Below are 23,823 nucleotides of genomic sequence, written 5' to 3' on the forward strand. Positions count from 1 at the left end.
AGTATGTGAAGTGAGGAAAGTGTGCAATAGAGCTCATTTCACCTTTTAATGAGAAGAGGGGGGGCTAAAGTGAGCTGGAGGGACTGAAAAGGAGGGAGGGAGAAGTGGAAAGGTCCATTGTTGCACCTCGGAGAATGGGATATTTTATAACCTTTCGCTGCACAGGGAGCATAATGACTAGCTGTGAGCCAATTTGAAACACGATTATCCAAATCTCTCTATCACACACTGTCCCTCACTCTTTCTCATTTACCCCCGGTCCCGTACCCTGTCTCTTCTCAGACTTTCGACATTATAGTGGAGCTGGATTTTTTTTAGGTGGTAGATCAGCTTTAATATTGCAGATAGATTGTGGCTTCCATCAATGTAATTGTCTGCATCATTTCCAATCCCCATATATTTTTTGGGTAAATATATATATACATTTATGGAAAATATTTACAAAAAATACATGGGGGATTGGAAATGATGCAGGCAATTACATTGATGGAAGCCACAATCTATCTGCAATATTAAAGCTGATCTTATGTCCCCCCCACTTCTAAAACCAAAGTTGCGCCCCTGGTAAACATTTCAGAAGAAGAAAAATCGATCCCAATCAGAGACAGTAAAGGCTGGAGAGCTGCTTACAGTTGGCGAAACAATGTTGTCAAGACGTGTAGAGCAATTAACGAGAGAGATGTCATGGCCAAGTGAAACCCTTTGCCTGCAGAAGAGATCTCAAGCAAAAAGCATTAATTATTTAGATTTGGACTGAGGTCTGTGAATATCTAATAAAATAACCTCCAGTCAAGACGCTATATAGATTTAGGGTCCTTATTGCTGCTCAAACTAGCTCTGTTGTTTTAGTCTTCTCTAACACACTGAGATGAAGTTCTTATTGTTGTGGATATGTGGGAAGTCTTTTGAGAATCCTTCCTTTTCCGAAAACCATTTTAAAACCAAAATATAATAAATATAGAAAATAGTAATGATACTAAACCTAATTGTTATCCTGGAAACAACCAATGCAAGAAAAGTTTCAGTGTTTCTCACTATTCCCACTGAAGGCAAGAAAAAACATCTCTCAAAACATGCACAGTCAAATTTTTCATTTCCCGAAAACCTGAATACTTGCAGTAACATTCTTGAAAATAACTTCAAGACGTTCATAACGCTCTTTGGCCTGCAGGGGATGCTTTTGTGTTATGATTGATCATGTTTTAACATAAACAGCACCAGAGCACCAGACAGATGTAATGCTTGAGCTGGTATTTCTGCAAAATCAGCAAGGGGCTCCAATAACAGATTACAGACATATGGATGATTCCAAGTCATCAGAGAAAGAGGGGGTTTTGTACTGTTTGAGCTTTACACCAAATCAAGTTGGATTAGGCTGGGTTTCGTAACGCAGTGCCAGTGCATGGAGACATTCTCTGCTCTTAAGCAGTCACCATTACAGTAACTGGGCTCTGTTATCCTGCCATAGTCAAGCAGTAGGTAAAATCTCTCTCTGTATGAGGTGGATCAGGACATACTCCTGAGATGGGATCAACAGCAGTTTACTAATCCAGTGTCACATTTTATACCTGACTAGATTCAATTTTCAATGAAGTTTAAACTTGATTGCGAGCGTAAAGTGGCGGTGTACACGTGCACACACACGCGCACGCACGCGCACGCACGCACGCACGCACGCACACACACACACACACACACACACACACACACACACACACACACACACACACACACACACACACACACACACACACAAACGCTCACACACTCACACCCACTGTCAGAGACACAGACTTACATTGAGCGTACTCCTGCAGAAGGGAGAATTCAGCTGGGGTCAGAGTGACCCACTTGTCCTGGTTGGTCATTGTGATGAGTCCTCTTCTCCCTCACATCCCCAAACTATCAGCCAACAGTCCACTCTCTGGAACAGAACATAGAAAAAGTTGTTAGGCCTCTTTCATTATAGTCTCTTGTGGCAGGCTGTTAACAGAAAGATATTTGGTTTGGGTTCTGACATTCATTCCATCATCACTGGTCATAAAATTGCATAACATTATTGTATATTGATCCTCACATCATTACATTGCTATAGTATAGTATAGTATAGTATAGTTTAGTTTAGGAGAAACCAAGAAATGCTTATGTCCATCTGTAACCAAAAAGTATATCAGTCAGTCTGTCAGTCAATTAGAGACTGAGGCTAGGGACTTGTTTGATTCATAATACTTACTGAATCCCCTAATCAATCATTTTTCATGCTATCATAAGTATTACATCAGACAAGTACATTAATCTTGGTATGACTGACAGCCAAGCTAATGCAACCATGTCCTATCCAGCAATATGTGCTATAGCTAGCTAGTAATTTTCTAACTGGCATGTCAATGTCCAACATGAACTCACCAACTCACTGCATTATTTGACATATGTCTTACTTACAGATGTAGGAGCTTAATTTGATCACCCTGTTGCAGGAGAGCTTTCCTGCAATGCAGGACATTTAAAACATGTATTGTAATTGAGGTTTAAAAATGCTGAAATTTCAGACTTTGTTTTCCCTTATAAGAAATATATCAACCCCTACAAAAATGTCCATTAATTATAATTCACATTTCCTGTTGCCTGCTTTAGCAAACTGGCTCAAATTAAGATCCTACAGCTGTACCTAGGACAACATTTAGTTTATGTGTAAAGAAGCATTTATGACAGACAGTATAAGGGACATGTAAGAGTTTAAGTCATGATTGTCCAGGACTGCTGCGTGTCCTGTTGACAACAACAGAATGATGGGCTGGCTGCCAGGGGACAGCCAGCTGGCATCACTGATTATGGACAATGCCATGGTGACAGAAGATTGGACAGTGTCAGAAAAGAGGGGATGTTATGCCACTTTTCCCTTGCTGTAGAGCCCCCCCACCAACACACACACACACACACACACACACACACACACACACACACACACACACACACACACACACACACACACACACACACACACACACACACACACACACACAAAAAAAACAAGATATGCTTACTGTAAACTTAATCCGTTCTACATTGTAACTACTGTAACTACTGAGAAGGGTTCAAAAAGCATTACACATTCATGTAAGGGAATTAAAAAAATGTGTGAGTGTGTGTGTGCATGAGTATTTTGGGGTAGTCGGTTGCTACAGTATATAGCCTAGAGTATTGTGTTCTGTGGACTACTGAAGCTGAATGTTCCACTGCTCCCTGCTCTCTTAATGCACCTGTGTTAGTCTCAGAGCCAGCTTCCTTCCTTTATGACCCAATTCCCTCTGACCAATTATAAAACTTCACAGCAACAAGTGCATGTGACAGTATTTCCCCCCCTCAGTTCACAACTATTTCCTAATGAAAGAGCTGGCATGGAATCATCCGTGTGTGTACTAGTATGAGTGCATGCGTGTGTGCGTGCATGTGTGTGTCTGCGCATATATGTGTATCTGTGTACGGGCATAGTTTGTATGTGGATGTCCTGAACATACCCATAGTAAACGCACATGTCTAACCTTAAGGAACCCCTGAGACACTTGAATATGCATGGACACGTACGGTGCATTCGGAAAGTATTCAGAACCCTTCCCTTTTTCCACATTTTGTTACGTTACAGCCTTATTCTAAAATGAGTAAATTATAATTTTTCTCATCAATGTATACCCCATAATGACAAAATTAAAACAGGTTTTTATGATAAATAAGGCATGTATTCAGACCCTTTGCTATGAGACTCGAAATAAAGCTCAGGTGCATCCTGTTTCCATTGATCATCCTTGAGATGTTTCCATAACTTGATTTGAGTCCACCTGTGGTAAATTCAGTTGATTGGACATGATTTGGAAAGGCATACACCTGTCTATATAAAGGTCCCACAGTTGATAGTGCATGTCAGAGCAAAAACCAAGCCATGAGGTTGAAGGAATTGTCCGTAGAGCTCAGAGACAAGATTGTGTCGAGGCACAGATCTGGGGAAGGGTACCAAAAAATGTCTGCAGCATTGAAGGTCCCCAAGAACACAGTGGCCTCCATCATTTCTTAAAAGGAAGAAGTTTGGAACCAAGACTATTCCTAGAGCTGGCCGCCCGGCCAAACTGAGCAATCAGGGGAGAAGGACCTTGGTCAGAGAGGTGACCAAGAACCCGATGGTAACTTTGACAGAGCTCCAGAGTTCCTCTGTGGAGAAGGGAGAACCTTCCAGAAGGTCAATAATCTCTCCAGCATTCCACCAATCAGTCCTTTATGGTAGAGTGGCCAGACGGAAGCCACTCCTCAGTAAAAGGCACATGACAGCATGCTTGGAGTTTGCAAAAAGGCACCTAAAGGACTCTCAGACCATGAGAAACAAGATTCTCTGGTCTGATGAAACCAAGATTGAAATCTTTGGCCTCAATGTTAAGCGTCACGTTTGGAGGAAACCTGGCACCATCCAGGTATGGTGGCAGCATCATGCAGTGGGGATGTTTTTCAGCGGCAGGGACTGGAAGACTAGTCAGCATCGAGGGAAAGATGGACGATGTCCTTGATGAAAACCTGCTCCAGAGCTCTCAGGACCTCAGACTGGGGCGAAGGTTCACCTTTCAACAGGATAACGACCCTAAGCACAGAGCCAAGACGAGTGGCTTCGGGACAAGTCTCTGAATGTCCTTGACTGGCCCAGCCAGAGCCCGGATTTGAACCCGATCTAAGATCTCTGGAGAGACCTGAAAATAGCTGTGCAGCGACGCTCCCCATCCAACCTGACAAGGCTTTAGAGGATCTGCAGAGAAAAATGGGAGAAACTCCCCAAATACAGGTGTGCCAAGCTTGTAGTGTCATACCCAATTAGACTTGAGGCTAGGTGCTTCAAATCAAATCAAATCAAATGTGATTGGTCACATACAAGTGATTAGCAGATGTCATTGTGGGTGTAGCGAAATGCTTGTGCTTCTAGCTCCGACAGTGCAGTAATATCTAACAAGTAATATCTAACCAATTTCACAACATATACCCAATACACACAAATCCAAGTAGTAATGAATTAAAACTATATACATACAGACGAGCGATGTCAGAGTGGAACGGACTAAGATACAGTAGAATAGTATAGAAAACAGTATATACATATGAGATGAGTAATGCAAGATATGTAAACATTAAGTGACTAAGATACCGTGAATAGTATAGAATACAGTATATATATATGAGATGAGTAATGCAAGATATGTAAACATTATTAAGTGAATAAGATGCCGTAGAATAGTAGAGAATACCGTATATACATATGAGATGAGTAATACCAGATAGGTAAACATTATTAAAGTGCCTAGTGTTCCATTCCTTAAAGTGGCCAGTGATTTCTAGTCTATGCCTATAGGCAGCAGCCTCTCTGTGCTAGTGATGGCTGTTTAACAGTCTGATGGCCTTGAGATAGAAGCTGTTTTTCAGTCTCTCGGTCCCAGCTTTGGCGCACCTGTACTGACCTCGCCTTCTGGATGATAGCGAATGATAGCTTTGCTTCAACAAAGTACTGAGTAAAGGATCTGAATACTTATGTAAATGTGATATTTCAATTGTTTTATTTTTTATAAATGTGCAAAAATTTCCATTATGGGTTATTGTGTGTAAATCAATTTTAGAATAAGGCTGTAGTGTAATAAAATGTGGGAAAAGTAAAGGGGTCTGAATACTTTCCGAATGCACTCTATATACATTATCGATGCAATTGTACAGTATAGACAGATGACTGAAGAAGAATATACTGTATATCTCTGAAATACATTCAGCATCTGTGGCTAAATAGACTATAATGTGGTGCCATGTATGCATTATTATGCTATTTAGACTGCGAAAAATCACAGTAGTCAATCGAATCGCTATAGGCATTGTACTCCCTCCCATAATCTTTGATCTATTGCTTGTGTGACAAATACATATCGCTACTCTGCAATCCCTCTCTAGGACTTATACTTATTGCTATGATAAATACTAGTTGTTATATTTGTCTTGTAATTCACATTTACAATCCATTCCCTATATGAGTGTTAGATACACAGAAAAGAAACATTCTCAAAATGATTCTCATTCTCTATTGTTTATAATCCGTTTACATCAGTGGAGGCTGGTGGGAGGAGCTATAGGAGGACGGGCTCAACGTAATGGCTGGAATGGAATAAATGGAACGGTATCAAACACATAAAACATATGGAAACCACGTTTGACTCCCTTCCATTTAGACCATTCCATTCCATTACAATGAGCCCGTCCTCCTATAGCTCCTCCCACCAGCCTCCACTGATATACATACAGTATAATGCACATATCCTCATCATAATGTCCATAGAACTGCAACGACATTAGCACAGCAGTATTTCAACCCTATAGCACATTTCTCAATGCTGCGAGTCTAATTCCACGAGCAGTGTACAGTATCTATAGTAGCAGCACTGTGATACTGATAGGCTTGATTCATTTCCAGTGGTGCAACAGTAGGTTATCAAACACTGTTGCTGTCCTCCTCTCTCTTAATCTCAGTATCTATCAATGAATTCATTGGTTATATCACGCCCGGTAGAGGATTCTACTGCAAGAGACACGAGCGATACAACTAGAGAGTAGCTTACACTACACATTAACAAATACACCCACTACATTACACACACACACTATATACACACTCACATACAGTCAATGAACGGACAAAGAATAGAATGCAGTATCAAGATGATACTCACCTGCTGGATAGCCAAGGCAAACTGCCGGGAGCAGGGAGTAGTCTTCCAGACAGATGTTTACAGATGACGCTTACACACTCTCACACACACGCATCTTGCTCTTTCTCACACGCTCACATACAAATACACACACTCACTCACATCATGTCCCCGCTGAATGTACTGGAGGAGAGCGTAGAGGGTTTGTCATCAGATGGTGTGTGTGTGTGTGTGTGTGTGTGTGTTTGTGTGTGTTTGTGTGTGTGTGTGTTAGACCCCCCCTCTCTGCTGTGTGTGTAAGAGTATCTGTGTGTGGCTGTGTTTGTGTGTGTTTGTGTGTCTAAGTGTGTGCTTGTTCAGAAGCAGGATAGAGGATAGAAACTCCAATAGAAAAAGGGTGAGTGTGTGTGTGTGAGTGAGAGAGAGAGGGAGAGAGTGATAAAAAGCACAGAACGATCTACCGCTTGTCCGCAATGATAATCAGTTCTCATACTCACTGCTTACGTCACCCTTATCCCTCCTCTCCTCCTCTTTCTGCTCCCCCTCTATTCCCTGGTGAGGCTGATGTCCTGAGCTCCCGCTCTCTCTCTCCCGCTCTCTCTCTCTCTCTCTCCCACTCTCCCACTCTCTCTCTCCCTCCCTCTCTCTCTTCCTCACTCTCTCTCCCACTCTCTCATGCTTTCCCTCTCCCTCACTTTCTTTCTTTCGGTCTCTCTCTCCCGTTGCCGTGGCGCGTGTCGCCATTAGCATTCAGCAGGCAGGTGGTAACCGCGGCGACCTGTGGGAATACCTCTTGATTGAACTGATGGGATGTGAAAGGGGCAGGGGCCGGGGGTCTAGGGGAGGGGGTGTCGTGTTCAACAGACATGAATCAGGAGTAATATTCTCTCATCACTGTGGTGCTGCAGCTGTGGAGGGCTATTTAACAGCAGCCCAAGGCCAATTACATTCAGAATCAATAGGAAAAAGGATAGGCAGGGCCCTTGACATTTTAGATACCTCAAATACAGTACATGTTTTCTATGGCTGTAGCTGAAATGCAAAGGGAAAAGACTGGAGAGCCACAATATATTATAGTTTGACGACATGTGTTCACCAAGGAAGCACACAACATATGAATACAATAATAGCTATTGCTGAAAAGCAGCGACATTATTTCTACTCATACAGAATGAACAACTTGCTGGTGTTATATACCAGCCTTACAAAAGAGAGAACATGTCGGACAAAACACTATGCCTCCCAGCAGTCTACTCTGCTATTTGGACCAAAGCTAATACCCACCAATTCATTTAACAGCCTCGGATTACACGTAGTCAGCTATCTATCGCCCCCACACCTTTCACACAACCTTCCAAATAATGGCTGTCTCATTTGACACTAAGGTCTCAGTGTATTGAATTGAATATCAGATCCCTGAAACGATGAGTGAAAATAGAGGCGAAATCATTGACCAATGTGCCAAATCTGCCAATACCGTTTATGTTTTCAGAAACACTTACAGGCTCTCTCTCAGTCTTTAGCCGACCGAGGCCAAGGGTATTTGTGTTGTTTGCCAGTGGGCCTGGCTCCAGTCTAGGTATTGACATTTTCTCCCATGTGACAGTCGGGGGTTGGGAGAATGCGCATCACATTGACGTAGAGAACATACCATTCCCTAGCAGTTGTTTATCACATTTTATCAGCAATAAAGAACATGTACTTGTCACATTCCACTCCAGGTTTCAAATTGAATATGGATTTACTATACAGGGTATGTCAGTGCTAACCCATGACTGTGCAATTATTGTATATAAACTCAGCAAAAAAAGAAATGTCCTCTCACTGTCAACTGCATATATTTTCAGCAAACTTAACATGTGTAAATATTTGTATGATCATAACAAGATTCAACAACTGAAACATAAACTGAACAAGTTCCAGACATGTGACTAACAGAAATTGAATAATGTGTCCAGGAAACAAAGAGGGGGTCAAAATCAAAAGTAACAGTCAGTATCTGGTGTGGCCACCAGCTGCATTAAGTACTGCAGTGCATCTCCTCCTCATGGACTGCACCAGATTTGCCAGTTCTTGCTGTGAGATGTTACCTCACTCTTCCACCAAGGCACCTGCAAGTTCCCAGACATTTCTGGGGGGAATGGCCCTAGCCCTCACCCTCCGATCCAACAGGTCCCAGACGTGCTCAATGGGATTGAGATCCGGGCTCTTCGCTGGCCATGGCAGAACACTGATATTCCTGTCTTTCAGGAAATCACGCAGAGAACGAGCAGTACGGCTGATGGCATTGTCATGCTGGAGGGTCATGTCAGGATGAGTCTGCAGGAAGGGTACCACATGAGGGAGGAGGATGTCTTCCCTGTAACGCACAGCGTTGAGATTGCCCGCAATGACAACAAGCTCAGTCCGATGATGCTTTGACACACCGCCCCAGACCATGACGGACCCTCCACCTCCAAATTGATCCCACTCCAGAGTACAGGCCTCAGTGTAACGCTCATTCCTTCGTCGAAAAACGCGAATCCGATCATCCCCCCTGGTGAGACAAAAACGCGACTCGTCAGTGAAGAGCACTTTTTGCCAGTCCTGTCTGGTCCAGCGACGGTGGGTTTGTGCCCATAGGCGGCGTTGTTGCCAGTGATGTCTGGTGAGGATTTGCTTTACAACAGGCCTACAAGCTCTCAGTCCAGCCTCTCTCAGCCTATTGCGGACAGTCTGAGCACTGATGGAGGGATTGTGCGTTCCTGGTGTAACTTGGGCAGTTGTTGTTGCCATCCTGTACCTGTCCCGCAGGTGTGATGTTTGGATGTACCGATCCTGTGCAGGTGTTGTTACACATAGTCTGCCACTGTGAGGATGATCAGCTGTCCGTCCTGTCTCCCTGTAGCGCTGTCTTAGGTGTCTCACAGTACGGACATCGCAATTTGCCCTGGCCACATCTGCAGTCCTCATGCCTCCTCGCAACATGCCTAAGGCACGTTCACGCAGATGAACAGGGACCCTGGGCATCTTTCTTTTGGTGTTTTTCAGAGTCAGTAGAAAGGCCTCTTTAGTGTCCTAAGTCTTCATAACTGTGACCATAATTGCCTACCATCTGTAAGCTGTTAGTGTCCACAGGTGCATGTTCATTAATTGTTTATGGTTCATTGAACAAGCATGGGAAACCATTTACAATGTGAAGTTATTTTGATTTTTATGAATTATCTCTGAAAGACAGGGTCCTGAAAAAGGGACGTTTCTTTTTTTGCTGAGTTTAGTAGGGTGGTAGTGGCTGGCTTCTTTTTGGAGGGAGCATCCACGCACACGCATCACCCATCCATGCTATGTCTGGATCCAGTGACGCAGACCAAAACAATGGCGGCTGAACGACATAAAAGCCCCACTACGTAACTGCTAATAAAATTGCATACGATCAACATGCCGTGCTTACGTCATCCCAACTATGAATGAAAACAGTCAGTCGCCGTGGTGATGAATAGTCACTCAAGCAAAGTATGAGCCAGGGCATAGACTAGACCTACGTCATTCCACTTCCTGACACAATCGTTATTGATCTTAGCATCACTATAATTGAGTTTTGTCTTCCGTAGATCATCCACCACACAGATGAGGCTTTAGCCTGTGGGCTTAGTAATCAATATTATTACTTAGCAAATATAGAGCAATATGATAAAGCTATAAACTATACAGTTGAAGTCGGAAGTTTACATACATTTAGGTTGGTGTCATTAAAACTCGATTTTCAACCACTCCACAAATTTCTTGTTAACAAACTATAGTTTTGGCAAGTCGGTTAGGACATCTACTTTGTGCATGACACAGGTAATTTTTCCAACAATTGTTTACAGACAGATTATTTCACTTATAATTCACTGTATCACAATTCCAGTGGGTCAGAAGTTTACATACACTAAGTTGACTGTGCCTTTAAACAGCTTGGAAAATTCCAGAAAATGATGTCATAGCTTTAGAAGCTTGTGATAATATAATTGACATCATTTGAGTCAATTGGAGGTGGATGTATTTCAAGGCCTACCTTCAAACTCAGTGCCTCTTTGCTTGACATCATGGGGAAATCAAAAGAAATCAGCCAAGACCTCCACAAATCTGGTTCTTCCTTGGGAGCAATTTCCAAACGCCTGAAGGTACCACGTTCATCTGTACAAACAATAGTATGCAAGTATTAACACCATGGGACCACGCAGCCGTCATACCGCTCAGGAAGGAGACGCGTTCTGTCTCCTAGAGATGAACGTACTTTGGTGCGAAAAGTGCAAATCAATCCCAGAACAACAGCAAAGGACCTTGTGAATATGCTGGAGGAAACAGGTACAAAAATATCTATATCCACAGTATAACAATTCCTATATCAACATAACCTGAAAGGCCACTCAGCAAGGAAGAAGCCAGTGCTCCAAAACCGCCATAAAAAAGCCAGACTACGGTTTGCAACTGCACATGGGGACAAAGATCGTACTTTTTGGAGAAATGTCCTCTGGTCGTATTAAACAAAAATAGAACTGTTTGGCCATAATGATCATTGTTATGTTTGGAGGAAAAAGGGGGAGGCTTGCAGGCTGAAGAACACCATCCCAACCGTAAAGCACGGGGGTGGCAGCATCATGTTGTGGGGTTGCTTTGCTGCAGGAGAGACTGCTGCTCTTCACAAAATAGATGGCATCATGAGGCAGGAAAATTATTTGGATATATTGAAGCAACATCTCATGACATCAGTCAGAAAGTTAAAGCTTAGTCGCAAATGGGTCTTCCAAATTGACAATGACCCCAAGCATACTTCCAAAGTTGTGGCAAAATGGCTTAAAGACAACAAAGTCAAGGTTTTGGAGTGGCCATCACAAAGCCCTGACCTCAATCCTATAGAAACTTTGTGGGCAGAACTGAAAAAACGGGTGCGAGCAAAGAGGCCTACAAACCTGACTCAGTTACACCAGCTCTGTCAGGAGGAATGGGCCAACATTCACCCAACTTATTGTGGGAAGCTTGTGGAAGGCTACCCGAAACGTTCGACCCAAGTTCAACTATTTAAAGGCAATGCTACAAAATACAAATTGAGTGTATGTAAACTTCTGACCCACTGGGAATGTGATGAAAGAAATAAAATCAAAATCATTCTCTCTACAATTATTCTGACATTTCACATTCTTAAAGTAAAGTTGTGATCCTAACTGACCTAAGACATGGGATTTTTACTAGGATTACATGTCAGGAATTGTGAAAAACTGAGTTTAAATGTATTTGGCTAAGCTGTATGTAAACTTCTGACTTCAACTGTATATAAGCCGTATACTGTAAACACATTATATAAGGTATATATAAAGTAACTGTTCAGTGTTTCCAGATTTCTATGAAATATGACCTGTAATTAATTACAATATGAGTGAAATAGTTTCCCTTTCTAATTATTTTTAATTAAATATGTTAAAAATAAGCTTTTCTCTGTTGGAATGGTGTAGGCGTACTCCAACAAACAGAATGGTGTGGGCGTATACCGGTCATTAAACATATTCATGTGAGTAGACCGCTGATTGGCGATCTAGTATGGCTGGCTGGCTGTGTATAATAATAGGATATTACATAAGTGCCATCCCCAGTATACTCCAGCAACTACAATACGGGTCCCTAGTGGCTGGCGGTCTGTTTTGATAGTTACCTATTGGACAGTTGGGCCTCACACTGTGTAAATGCCCACAGAGAGGTGCATGGGAGCATGAACTTTGAAGGGATTGACAGTTGTTCTCCACAGACCTCCTCCACACTGTCCTCATGTCATCACTCGTTCCAAATAGGCCTCTATATTCTCTCAACTTCTTCATCTCACCATCCATCACTCAATTCTACAGTATAAGACAGGGCACAAGAGCACAAGACAAGACAGAGTTATGGTTTGGAGAGATTGAAGATGGATGGGATGGGGTAGTGGAGCTTTGTCTGATCGATGTGTCCTATCGAATGTGTGTGTGTGTGTGTGTGTGTGTGTGTGTGTGTGTGTGTGTGTGTGTGTGTGTGTGTGTGTGTGTGTGTGTGTGTGTGTGTGTGTGTGTGTGTGTGTGTGTGTGTGTGTGTGTGTGTGTGTGTGTGTGTGTGTGTGTGTGTGGTATGTGTACTACTCCTTCCAGTGCCATGCTGACAGTTGGTAGCACAAGGCTATAACCATAACATGAGTCACTAGAACATTTTATGGCAGTGGGAGAAGAAAAATCACATTTGCTCTGTCCATCTGTTGGCTGGTGCCGTAGAAGAAGAAAACCCCAGAAAAAGAACACATCTATTAGATATCCATAATTATATCATATCCCCAAATTACATTTACATTTACATTTAAGTCATTTAGCAGACGCTCTTATCCAGAGCGACTTACAAATTGGTGCATTCACCTTATGATATCCAGTGGAACAACCACTTTACAATAGTGCATCTAACTCTTTTAAGGGGGGGGGGGGGGTTAGAAGGATTACTTTATCCTATCCTAGGTATTCCTTAAAGAGGTGGGGTTTCAGGTGTCTCCGGAAGGTGGTGATTGACTCCGCTGACCTGGCGTCGTGAGGGAGTTTGTTCCACCATTGGGGTGCCAGAGCAGCGAACAGTTTTGACTGGGCTGAGCGGGAACTGTACTTCCTCAGAGGTAGGGAGGCGAGCAGGCCAGAGGTGGATGAACGCAGTGCCCTTGTTTGGGTGTAGGGCCTGATCAGAGCCTGAAGGTACGGAGGTGCCGTTCCCCTCACAGCTCCGTAGGCAAGCACCATGGTCTTGTAGCGGATGCGAGCTTCAACTGGAAGCCGGTGGAGAGAGCGGAGGAGCGGGGTGACGTGAGAGAACTTGGGAAGGTTGAACACCAGACGGGCTGCGGCGTTCTGGATGAGTTGTAGGGGTTTAATGGCACAGGCAGGGAGCCCAGCCAACAGCGAGTTGCAGTAATCCAGACGGGAGATGACAAGTGCCTGGATTAGGACCTGCGCCGCTTCCTGTGTGAGGCAGGGTCGTACTCTGCGAATGTTGTAGAGCATGAACCTACAGGAACGGGTCACCGCCTTGATGTTAGTTGAGAACGACAGGGTGTTGTCCAGGATCACGCCAAGGTTCTTAGCACTCTGGGAGGAGGACACAATGGAGTTGTCAACCGTGATGGCGAGATCATGGAACGGGCAGTCCTTCCCCGGGAGGAAGAGCAGCTCCGTCTTGCCGAGGTTCAGCTTGAGGTGGTGATCCGTCATCCACACTGATATGTCTGCCAGACATGCAGAGATGCGATTCGCCACCTGGTTATCAGAAGGGGGAAAGGAGAAGATTAATTGTGTGTCGTCTGCATATCAATGATAGGAGAGACCATGTGAGGATATGACAGAGCCAAGTGACTTGGTGTATAGCGAGAATAGGAGAGGGCCTAGAACAGAGCCCTGGGGGACACCAGTGGTGAGAGCACGTGGTGCGGAGACAGATTCTCACCACGCCACCTGGTAGGAGCGACCTGTCAGGTAGGACGCAATCCAAGCGTGGGCCGCGCCGGAGATGCCCAACTCGGAGAGGGTGGAGAGGAGGATCTGATGGTTCACAGTATCAAAGGCAGCCGATAGGTCTAAAAGGATGAGAGCAGAGGAGAGAGAGTTAGCTGATGTTGTTTTAGTTTCTTACTATATGGCTATCGATGTTGGAAAGGTGTTACGGCTATTTCAGACAGCATATCCTGCAATTACTGACATGTCAGATGTGAGAGATACTGAAATGCATTGCACAGGGGAATGCCACAGTGTGTTTCAGCTGACTGCTAACGTGAGTTAGTGTTGGTCGACTGAGCGGAACACTCTTAGACTCACACAAGTGCTTTGATGATATCACACTGGCATAATGTTATCTTCATAGAGAGTCAGTGATGTAGGAAGAAAATGCAGTGTCTGTAATTCATCTCCTAATGCTGAGAGCAGGGAAGCAATGGAGGGGAGATTAAGCTACAGAACACTACATGACCAAAAGTGTGTGGACACCTGCTCGTCGAACATCTCATTCCAAAGTCAAGGGCATTAATATGGAGTTGGTCCCCTCTTTGCTGCTATAACAGCCTCCAGTCTTCTGGGAAGGCTTTCCACTACATGTTGGAACATTGCTGCAGGGACTTGCTTCCAGTCAGCCACACGAGCATTAGTGAGGTCGGGCATTGATGTTGGGAGTACGCAGTTGGCGTTCCAATTCATCCTAAATGTGTTCAATGGGGTTGAGGTCAGGGCTCTGTGCAGGCCAGTCAAGTTCTTCCACACCGATCTCGACAAACCATTTCTGTATGGACTTTGATTTGGGAATGGGAATTGATGGAAATTATGTAAAAATGTACCACTAGCCACTTTAAACAATGCCACTTAATATAATGTTTACATACCCTACATTACTCATCTCATATGTATATGTATATACTGTACTCTATATCATCTACTGCATCTTGCCATCTTTATGTAATACATGTATCACTAGCCACTTTAAACTATGCCACTTTATGTTTACATACCCTACATTACTCATCTCATATGTATATACTGTACTCTATACCATCTACTGCATCTTGCCTATGCCGTTCTGTACCATCACTCATTCATATATCTTTATGTACATATTCTTTATCCCTCTACACTTGTGTGTATAAGGTAGTAGTTGTGGAATTGTTAGGTTAGATTACTTGTTGGTTATTACTGCATTGTCGGAACTAGAAGCACAAGCATTTCGCTACACTCGCATTAACATCTGCTAACCATGTGTATGTGACAAATAAAATTTGATTTGATTTGATTTGATTTGTGCACGGGGGAATTGTCATGCTGGAACAGGAAAGGGCTTTCCCCAAACTGTTGCCACAAAGTTGGAAGCACAGAATCATCTAGAATGTCATTGTATGATGTAGCATTAAGCTTTCCATTCACTGGAACTAATGGGACTAGCCCGAAACATGAAAAATAGCCCTAGAGCATTATTCTTCCTCCACCTAACCTTACAGTTGGCACTATGCATTCAGGCAGGTAGCATTCTCCTAGCATCCGCTAAATGTCGGACTGCCAGATGGTGAGGCGTGATTCATTACTCCAGAGAATGTGTTTCCACTGCTCCAGAGTCCAATGGCAGCGTGTTTTACACCACTCCAGCCGACGCTTGGCATTGTGCATGGTGATCTTAGACTTTAGTGCAGCTGCTCAACCATGGAAACTCATTTCATGAAGATCCTGACAAACAGTTCTTGTGCTGACGTTGCTTCCAGAGACAGTTTGAAACTCGGTAGTGAGTGTTGCAACCGAGGACAGACGATTTTTACACGCTACGCGCTTCAGAACTTGGCGGTCCCATTCTGTGAGCTTGTGTGGCCTACCACTTCGCGGCTGAGCCGTTGTTGCTCCTAGACATTTCCACTTCACATTAACGGCACTTACAGTTGACCAGGGCATCTCTAGCAGGGCAATTATTTGACTTGTTGGAAAGGTGGAAAGGTGGCACGTTAAAAGTCACTGAGCTCTTCAGTAAGGGCCATTCTACTGCCTATGTTTGTCTATGGAGATTACACGGCTGTGTGCTCGATTTTATACACCTGTCAGCAACGAGTGTGGCTGAAATAGCCAGATCCACTCATTTGAAGGGGTGTCCACATACTTTTGTTTATATAGTGTATATTACAATCCACTGTGCCATTCTTGTCCATACTATAGGCGTTTACTCAGAATTATTATTATTCAGTGGGGGACGTTTAAGACAAGAATAGACCAGAGATTGAATCAAGCTTCCCGACGAAGAAGCTTTCAGTCTTGGAAGACACTATGACAGTAAATAGCATTCGTGTCTATGCATATTCTTATTGATGTCTGTCTGTTATAAATTCACAAGAAGGTGATGAAAAACACATTTTTATATTTATTTAACTAGGCAAGTCAGTTAAGAACAAATTATTATTTTCAATGACGGCCTAGGAACAGTGGGTTAACTGCCGTGTTCAGGGGCAGAACGACAGATTTTTATCTTTTCAGCTCGGGGATTCAATCTTGCAACCTTTCGGTTACTTGTCCAACGCTCTAACCACTAGGCTACCCTGGTTAGAACAACATATCTGAGTTAGAAAATGGCTTCAGCAGAATGTTGTTTGCTACTGACGCAGGTCATGTCACAGCTGACATCTTGTGTTGAAGGCTTGGTGTTCCCCGCGGGAGATGCAGAGATGCTTTACTCACCCACTAATTCTGTCTGCGAGTGATAAACGGGGGCCTGTGGAAGACCTTCATTTGTTGGATGTTATCGTGGAGCTGTTTGGATCGTTTTAGACTGAGATGGAGAGGAAACAATGTTTTCTTTAGTCAGAGAAAAAAAAGGCTTTTGTAAATTTCGATCATAAACGTGCGACAACTGACAAAATGACGCTGTCGTAACACAAAACATTGATGTGTTGAAATCAGCTACAGGTATAACATGCTGTCTCTCACTGCAGCTACTGAAGAGGGCAAAACAAAACAATTCAGGTACAATACAATTACTGTGTAACATCTCATACAGGAAATCTCACAAATAGTGGTGTCGTGTAATAGGTTTGACACCAATGGGCATCCTTAATGTGTGATGTCACTACTTGATACATAGTATTCTTGGACTAGGGAACAGATGCACACGGTGTGCCATGCAGTAAAGTGGACATTCATGCAGTCATGCGGTCTGAGTCTTATTGCATTCATTTACGATTTAGTTCAGTCCGTCTAATTTTTATTTATTTTTTATTTAACCTTTATTTAACCAGGTAGGCAAATTGAGAACACGTTCTCATTTACAATTGCGACCTGGCCAAGATAAAGCAAAGCAGTTCGACACATACAACAACACATAGTTACACATGGAGTAAAACAAACATATAGTCAATAATACAGTGAAAAAAAAAAATAATAAGTCTATATACAATGTGAGCAAGTGAGGTGAGATAAGGGAGGTGAAGGCAAACAAATATATGTATAAATAAATAAAAATATAAAAGGCCATGGAGGCGAAGTGAGTACAACACAGCAAGTAAAATAAAAACTAAAAAAACAATGGAATGGTTGGTTTGCAGTGGAAGAAAGTGCAAAGTAGAGACAGAAATAATGGGGTGCAAAGGAGCAAAATAAATTAATAAATAAATACAGTAGGTAAAGAGGTAGTTGTTTGGGCTAAATTGTAGATGGGTTATATACAGGTGCAGTAATCTATGAGCTGCTCTGACAGCTGGTGCTTAAAGCTAGTGAGGGAGATAGGTGTTTCCAGTTTCAGAGATTTTTGTAGTTCGTTCCAGTCATTGGCAGCAGAGAACTGGAAGGAGAGGCGTCCAAAGGAAGAATTGGTTTTGGGGGTGACTAGAGAGATATACCTGCTGGAGCGCGTGCTACAGGTAGGTGCTGCTATGGTGACCAGCGAGCTGAGATAAGGGGGGACTTTACCTAGCAGGGTCTTGTAGATGACCTGGAACCAGTGGGTTTGGCGACGAGTATGAAGCGAGGGCCAGCCAACGAGAGTGTACAGGTCGCAGTGGTGGGTAGTATATGGGGCTTTGGTGACAAAACGGATGGCACTGTGATAGACTGCATCCAATTTATTGAGTAGGGTTTTGGAGGCTATTTTGTAAATGACATCACCGAAGTCGAGGATTGGTAGGATGGTCAGTTTTACAAGGGTATGTTTGGCAGCATGAGTAAAGGATGCTTTGTTGCGGAATAGGAAGCCAATTCTAGATTTGACTTTGGATTGGAGATGTTTGATGTGAGTCTGGAAGGAGAGTTTACAGTCTAACCAGACACCTAGGTATTTGTAGGTGTCCACATATTCTAAGTCAGAGCCGTCCAAAGTAGTGATGTTGGACAGGCGGGCAGGAGCAGGCAGCGATCGGTTGAAGAGCATGCATTTGGTTTTACTTGTATTTAAGAGCAGTTGGAGGCCACGGAAGGAGAGTTGTATGGCATTGAAGCTCGCCTGGAGGGTTGTTAACACAGTGTCAAAAGAAGGGCCAGAAGTATACAGAATAGTGTCGTCTGCGTAGAGGTGGATCAGAGAATCACCAGCAGCAAGAGCGACATCATTGATGTAAACAGAGAAGAGAGTCGGTCCAAGAATTGAACCCTGTGGCACCCCCATAGAGACTGCCAGAGGCCCGGACAACAGACCCTCCGATTTGACACACTGAACTCGATCAGAGAAGTAGTTGGTGAACCAGGCGAGGCAATCATTAGAGAAACCAAGGCTGTCGAGTCTGCCAATGAGGATGTGGTGATTGACAGAGTCAAAGGCCTTGGCCAGGTCAATGAATACGGCTGCACAGTATTGTTTCCTATCGATGGCGGTTACGATATCGTTTATGACCTTGAGCGTGGCTGAGGTGCACCCATGACCAGCTCTGAAACCAGATTGCATTGCGGAGAAGGTGATGAAGTATTAAGTCGCAGACAGAACAAGTGGAAGTGGAGGAAAACATATACAGAGGTTTCATTGAGGTGTCATTATGTTTGTAGGCGAAAATGACTGTTCCTAATTGCATTGTGTTTCCTTTGGCACAAGGGTGAGAGCTTATTCTTATTGTCTTTCCTTTTTCATTAGGGTAAACCTAGGGGGAGAATTCTCCCACAGCCGTATAACTAACAAAGCTTTGTGTAGAGATGCAACAAGCCCAATTCTACTACCTATAGTTAGGATTCTATTTCAGATATACATGATAGACCGATACACAGAAAACACGCTTAATTGACATTTAAAGACAAACAGTACACATCTAGAAGCAGCATAACCACCAGCCTCGCAAATGTATGTAGCCTACACGCTCTGTACATAACGTAGAACGAATTGCAACACTTCTTCTATTGACACATTATATTCAAACATTGAGTCTGGCATTTGTATGCCTTTATTTCCCAATAGAGCCTCCGAAAGGTGAGAAATTCTTAGAAATGAGACGGTATGCTTTGGCTCGTCTCAATCATGAAGTGATGATAGGTGGAGTGAGTTGGAGAAGTAATCCTGTCAAATGGGATTCTGAAGCCTATGGTTGTAGCTTAATTTCTATCTAAAAGAGACATTGATCGGTGTCACAGAGCTTGTGCCCTACTCATTTAAAGGTTACGCTACTGCAACAGAGTTAATAGCGTATCGTAACATCACTCCACAGCGAGCTTTTGTATAGCTCAAACGACTCGTACGTTGTCAAGCGGGTGGTCATGTGTATTGGCGAGTTAGAGGACCTTGGTTCAAGTTCAGGGAGGAAGCTCTACATGGTAAGCCAGCACACTGACACCGGTTATACTACTTTTGGACTCTTAAATTAATTATATGTACCAATTGATTCTTGAAGAATATAACTTAGAAATGCTTCATGGGTTTAGTTCAATTTTTGTAAATGTTTGTAAATGTAAACAAAACACCATATAGCCTTAAAACTATCCTTTTGATATCTCGGATGGTTACATTTCTGCTGCCTGCTTTGCTGACTATCCTTTGTTGTTTAACGCAACGTTCTACATGACATTCCAAAATGGCTGCTGTGGCTTCTGCTACCTAGCATGAGGATGAAAAATGCAGTTGAATTAAAAACGAACAGTATTTAAATCATCTAAATTTGTCAACTGGGATAAGCAGCAGTACAGCGACATCTTCCATCCCTGGATTGAGGTACGTTGTCGAGCCATATCCAGCCCCAGCTCTGGGACATGCTTCAGAAGTTTAAAGTTAGGGGAGTTAGTGTCTTTGCCTGTTTTTAAGACTCTGATCGACAACACTGTTTGTGATAACTGCAGTTGTTTCTAATCTTCAATTGTATCTTTAACTTGTGACACTTTGTCTTTTGTGTGTATTCTGTATTTTTCTGTAATGTTTTATGTACACGCTGCTATTTGCCTGTTTTGCCTTCTTGCCAGGTCACCCTCGCAAAATAGTTTTTTAACCTCAATGGGTTTTACCTGGTTAAATAAAGGTACAAAAAAAATAAAAAAATAAATAAGACTAAATTGAAAGAATTTGAAAAATAAAATACAATTTTGGCAGCCAAGCGTTCTGACCTGTAGGGAAAAATGTAGGCCTACTTACTGCGACCCTCAGGCCAGAACTCTTCTGGTTTTGTTTCAACTGATGTTGTTGTTTCAACTGATGATTGCTGATAAATGAGACATTTATTACAACTGTTCATTGGATATGAGAAAGGCATTTACTTATTGTATAATGTCCGATATTATCCCGAAGTTGCATATTGTTGATCCCCTGTGAAAAGAGAAGAAATGAATGTTTGTGGTCGGAACGCCGGCAATAGGATTGTTACCAAACAACATTCTGCACGTCCCCCAGTACAAATAGGTTACCCTTCCTGTTCATGCATTTTATGATCTAATGTTGCTACCAAAACGGATCATGTTTATCAATTAAAACGCACATAGTTAAGCTAAAGTAATGTTAATGCTTAATTGTTTTTCCACTTAATTATAGAGAGAGGTCCTTCATGTTTTCTGGTCAGAGATTGTGACAGGCAAGCCGGCTTTGTGGGAAGATGGTAATTGGGGAACATTAGGCTAATGGCATGTTCCAAAGCGAAATGCATTGTGGGTAAAATCTGTTCAAACGGTAGATGCTAAGAGAGATCCTTGGGACGACCTTACCCTAAACCCTATCCTTAACCTCATCCCCTACCCTGACCTGCATGTTTAGGTAAAACCAAAAATAATGTCCCATTTGGAACACTGACAAGTAGAGCATTAAAAAAAATATAATAATGTTTTTTTGTTGCTAAATCTGATTGGGTGGGCCTGGCTCCCCAGTGGGTGGGCCCGGGTCCATCCGTGCCTACGTGGCTGTTTCAAGTACCTATATGCTGGAGGGGGAGAGGTCTGATGCTGCCCAAATGCTCTGTCTAAACGTTGATACTTTCATATCGACGAGAAATCATTTTCAAAAAACAAAATGTTAAATTATTGCACACCTTTATATGGTTAGGTCCCCACATGGCCAAATGTCCACATTACAGCGCTTGTTTACGAAAGCAGAGACGACCAGCTGTTCTTAAGAGATATCTAGCGTCTCTGAACACCTGTGTGTAATGGAAGGATGTCAAAAAAGTTTTGTAACTGAAAAACACTGTTAAAACAGTGTTAAACTGTATATTTTGCATTTTTGAAATTATTTTGATTTGATATGAAAGTACAGGGCTTTATGTTTCTAGAACCGTATCTCAATGAAAATCAATTCACATTTAGATGTAGTATTTGGCTGTTTTGGCTGCCAGAGCCAGTTTACCTCTGAACATAAGTCAAGGGCCCTGTGTTTTGGTTGATCATGTCACCTGACCTGGATCAGATGGTCCAGCACCATCCTATGACAATTGCTTCATTTTTTTGTGTAATTATCATTTCTGTAAAAGGCTTAAAATAAAGGTTAAAATCCAGGTCAAGTGACAGGATCAACCAAACACAGAGCTAAAATGTACATAACAAATAAAGTCCTTGGAGGTAAAAAGGAGTAGGCTTGCCTATTAACTGTGTATCTCCAAATAACAGTGCATGTGATATCCTTTCATACACCAAAACAACCTGCAGTAAATACTACTGACTGAGTTGAACACATCTTTTATTTAGCTTTATTTGGCATATGCTGTGTAAAATACTGGCATTTTGAAAAGCAACAGTGCAATATCAAACAGTGCTGAGGGAATATGTGAGACAGAAGCCGTCTGACAGTTTACTATCCTGTATGTTTTGGAATAATTCACAGTGTTTTCACACAACAACAAAACAAACAGTAGCATCAGAGGACCAGGGATCAGCTGCTGATTCTAGTGGCTCTGATACACTTCTATACCAACCAGAGACATTGTTTCAAGTGTCATTAGTTGTATGTACGGGATACGAACGCAACAACAAGAAATAATAAAATATAAGAATACGTACAGTAAATAGCTCAGTAGATTTTTTTTTTGTGCATAAGTATAATACAGGAATGCACAATGTATAGTCCAATATTTACACGTGTTTGGGAGAAGTGGGGATTGGGGGGAAAGTGTTTAAATTGTGCAGTATTCAGCAGTCATAGTAAGAGTATGGTAGCAGCGGTTGTGATGTGTGTATAGCATGAATGTATATGTGTGTGTCTGTGTGGATATACACTGCTCAAAAAAATAAAGGGAACACTTAAACAACACAATGTAACTCCAAGTCAATCACACTTCTGTGAAATCAAAATGTCCACTTAGGAAGCAACACTGATTGACAATAAATTTCACATGCTGTTGTGCAAATGGAATAGACAACAGGTGGAAATTATAGGCCATTAGCAAGACACCCCCAATAAAGGAGTGGTTCTGCAGGTGGTGACCACAGACCACTTCTCAGTTCCTATGCTTCCTGGCTGATGTTTTGGTCACTTTTGAATGCTGGCGAAGCTTTCACTCTAGTGGTAGCATGAGACGGAGTCTACAACCCACACAAGTGGCTCAATGCGAGCTGTGGCAAGAAGGTTTGCTGTGTCTGTCAGCGTAGTGTCCAGAGCATGGAGGCGCTACCAGGAGACAGGCCAGTACATCAGGAGACGTGGAGGAGGCTGTAGGAGGGCAACAACCCAGCAGCAGGACCACTACCTCCGCCTTTGTGCAAGGAGGAGCAGGAGGAGCACTGCCAGAGCCCTGCAAAATGACCTCCAGCAGGCCACAAATGTGCATGTGTCTGCTCAAACGGTCAGAAACAGACTCCATGAGGGTGGTATGAGGGCCCGACGACCACAGGTGGGGGTTGTTCTTACAGCCCAACACCGTGCAGGACGTTTGGCATTTGCCAGAGAACACCAAGATTGGAAAATTCGCCACTGGCGCCCTGTGCTCTTCACAGATGAAAGCAGGTTCACACTGAGCACATGTGACAGACGTGACAGAGTCTGGAGACTCCGTGGAGAACGTTCTGCTGCCTGCAACATCCTCCAGCATGACCGGTTTGGGGGTGGGTCAGTCATGGTGTGGGGTGGCATTTCTTTGGGGGGCCGCACAGCCCTCCATGTGCTCGCCAGAGGTAGCCTGACTGCCATTAGGTACCGAGATGAGATCCTCGGTTGGTGCGGTTGGCCCTGGGTTCCTCCTAATGCAAGA

General features: G+C 43.1%; 1 protein-coding gene across 4 annotated transcripts in view; it reads right to left on the bottom strand.

Annotated features, from left to right (window-relative positions):
• The window catches only part of LOC139564666 (diacylglycerol kinase beta-like), a 61,097-nt gene extending 53,759 nt beyond the window's left edge, over positions 1-7,338 (bottom strand). For 3 of the 4 annotated variants that reach the window (XM_071384389.1, XM_071384390.1, XM_071384387.1), the window contains exons 1-2: positions 6,741-7,195; positions 1,799-1,924 (exon numbers count right to left, since the gene is read on the bottom strand). In XM_071384389.1, the coding sequence (XP_071240490.1) occupies positions 1,799-1,868 (70 nt within the window). In that variant the 5' untranslated portion in view covers positions 1,869-1,924; positions 6,741-7,195. Of the gene's footprint in view, positions 1-1,798; positions 1,925-6,740; positions 7,196-7,216 lie in introns of those variants that run through there. The other variant, XM_071384388.1, reaches the window with a different exon arrangement.
• Positions 7,339-23,823: the final 16,485 nt, after the last annotated feature.

The sequence above is a fragment of the Salvelinus alpinus genome, chromosome 35 (genome assembly GCF_045679555.1).
Source record: "Salvelinus alpinus chromosome 35, SLU_Salpinus.1, whole genome shotgun sequence".
In the NCBI taxonomy this organism is placed as follows: Eukaryota; Metazoa; Chordata; class Actinopteri; order Salmoniformes; family Salmonidae; genus Salvelinus; species Salvelinus alpinus.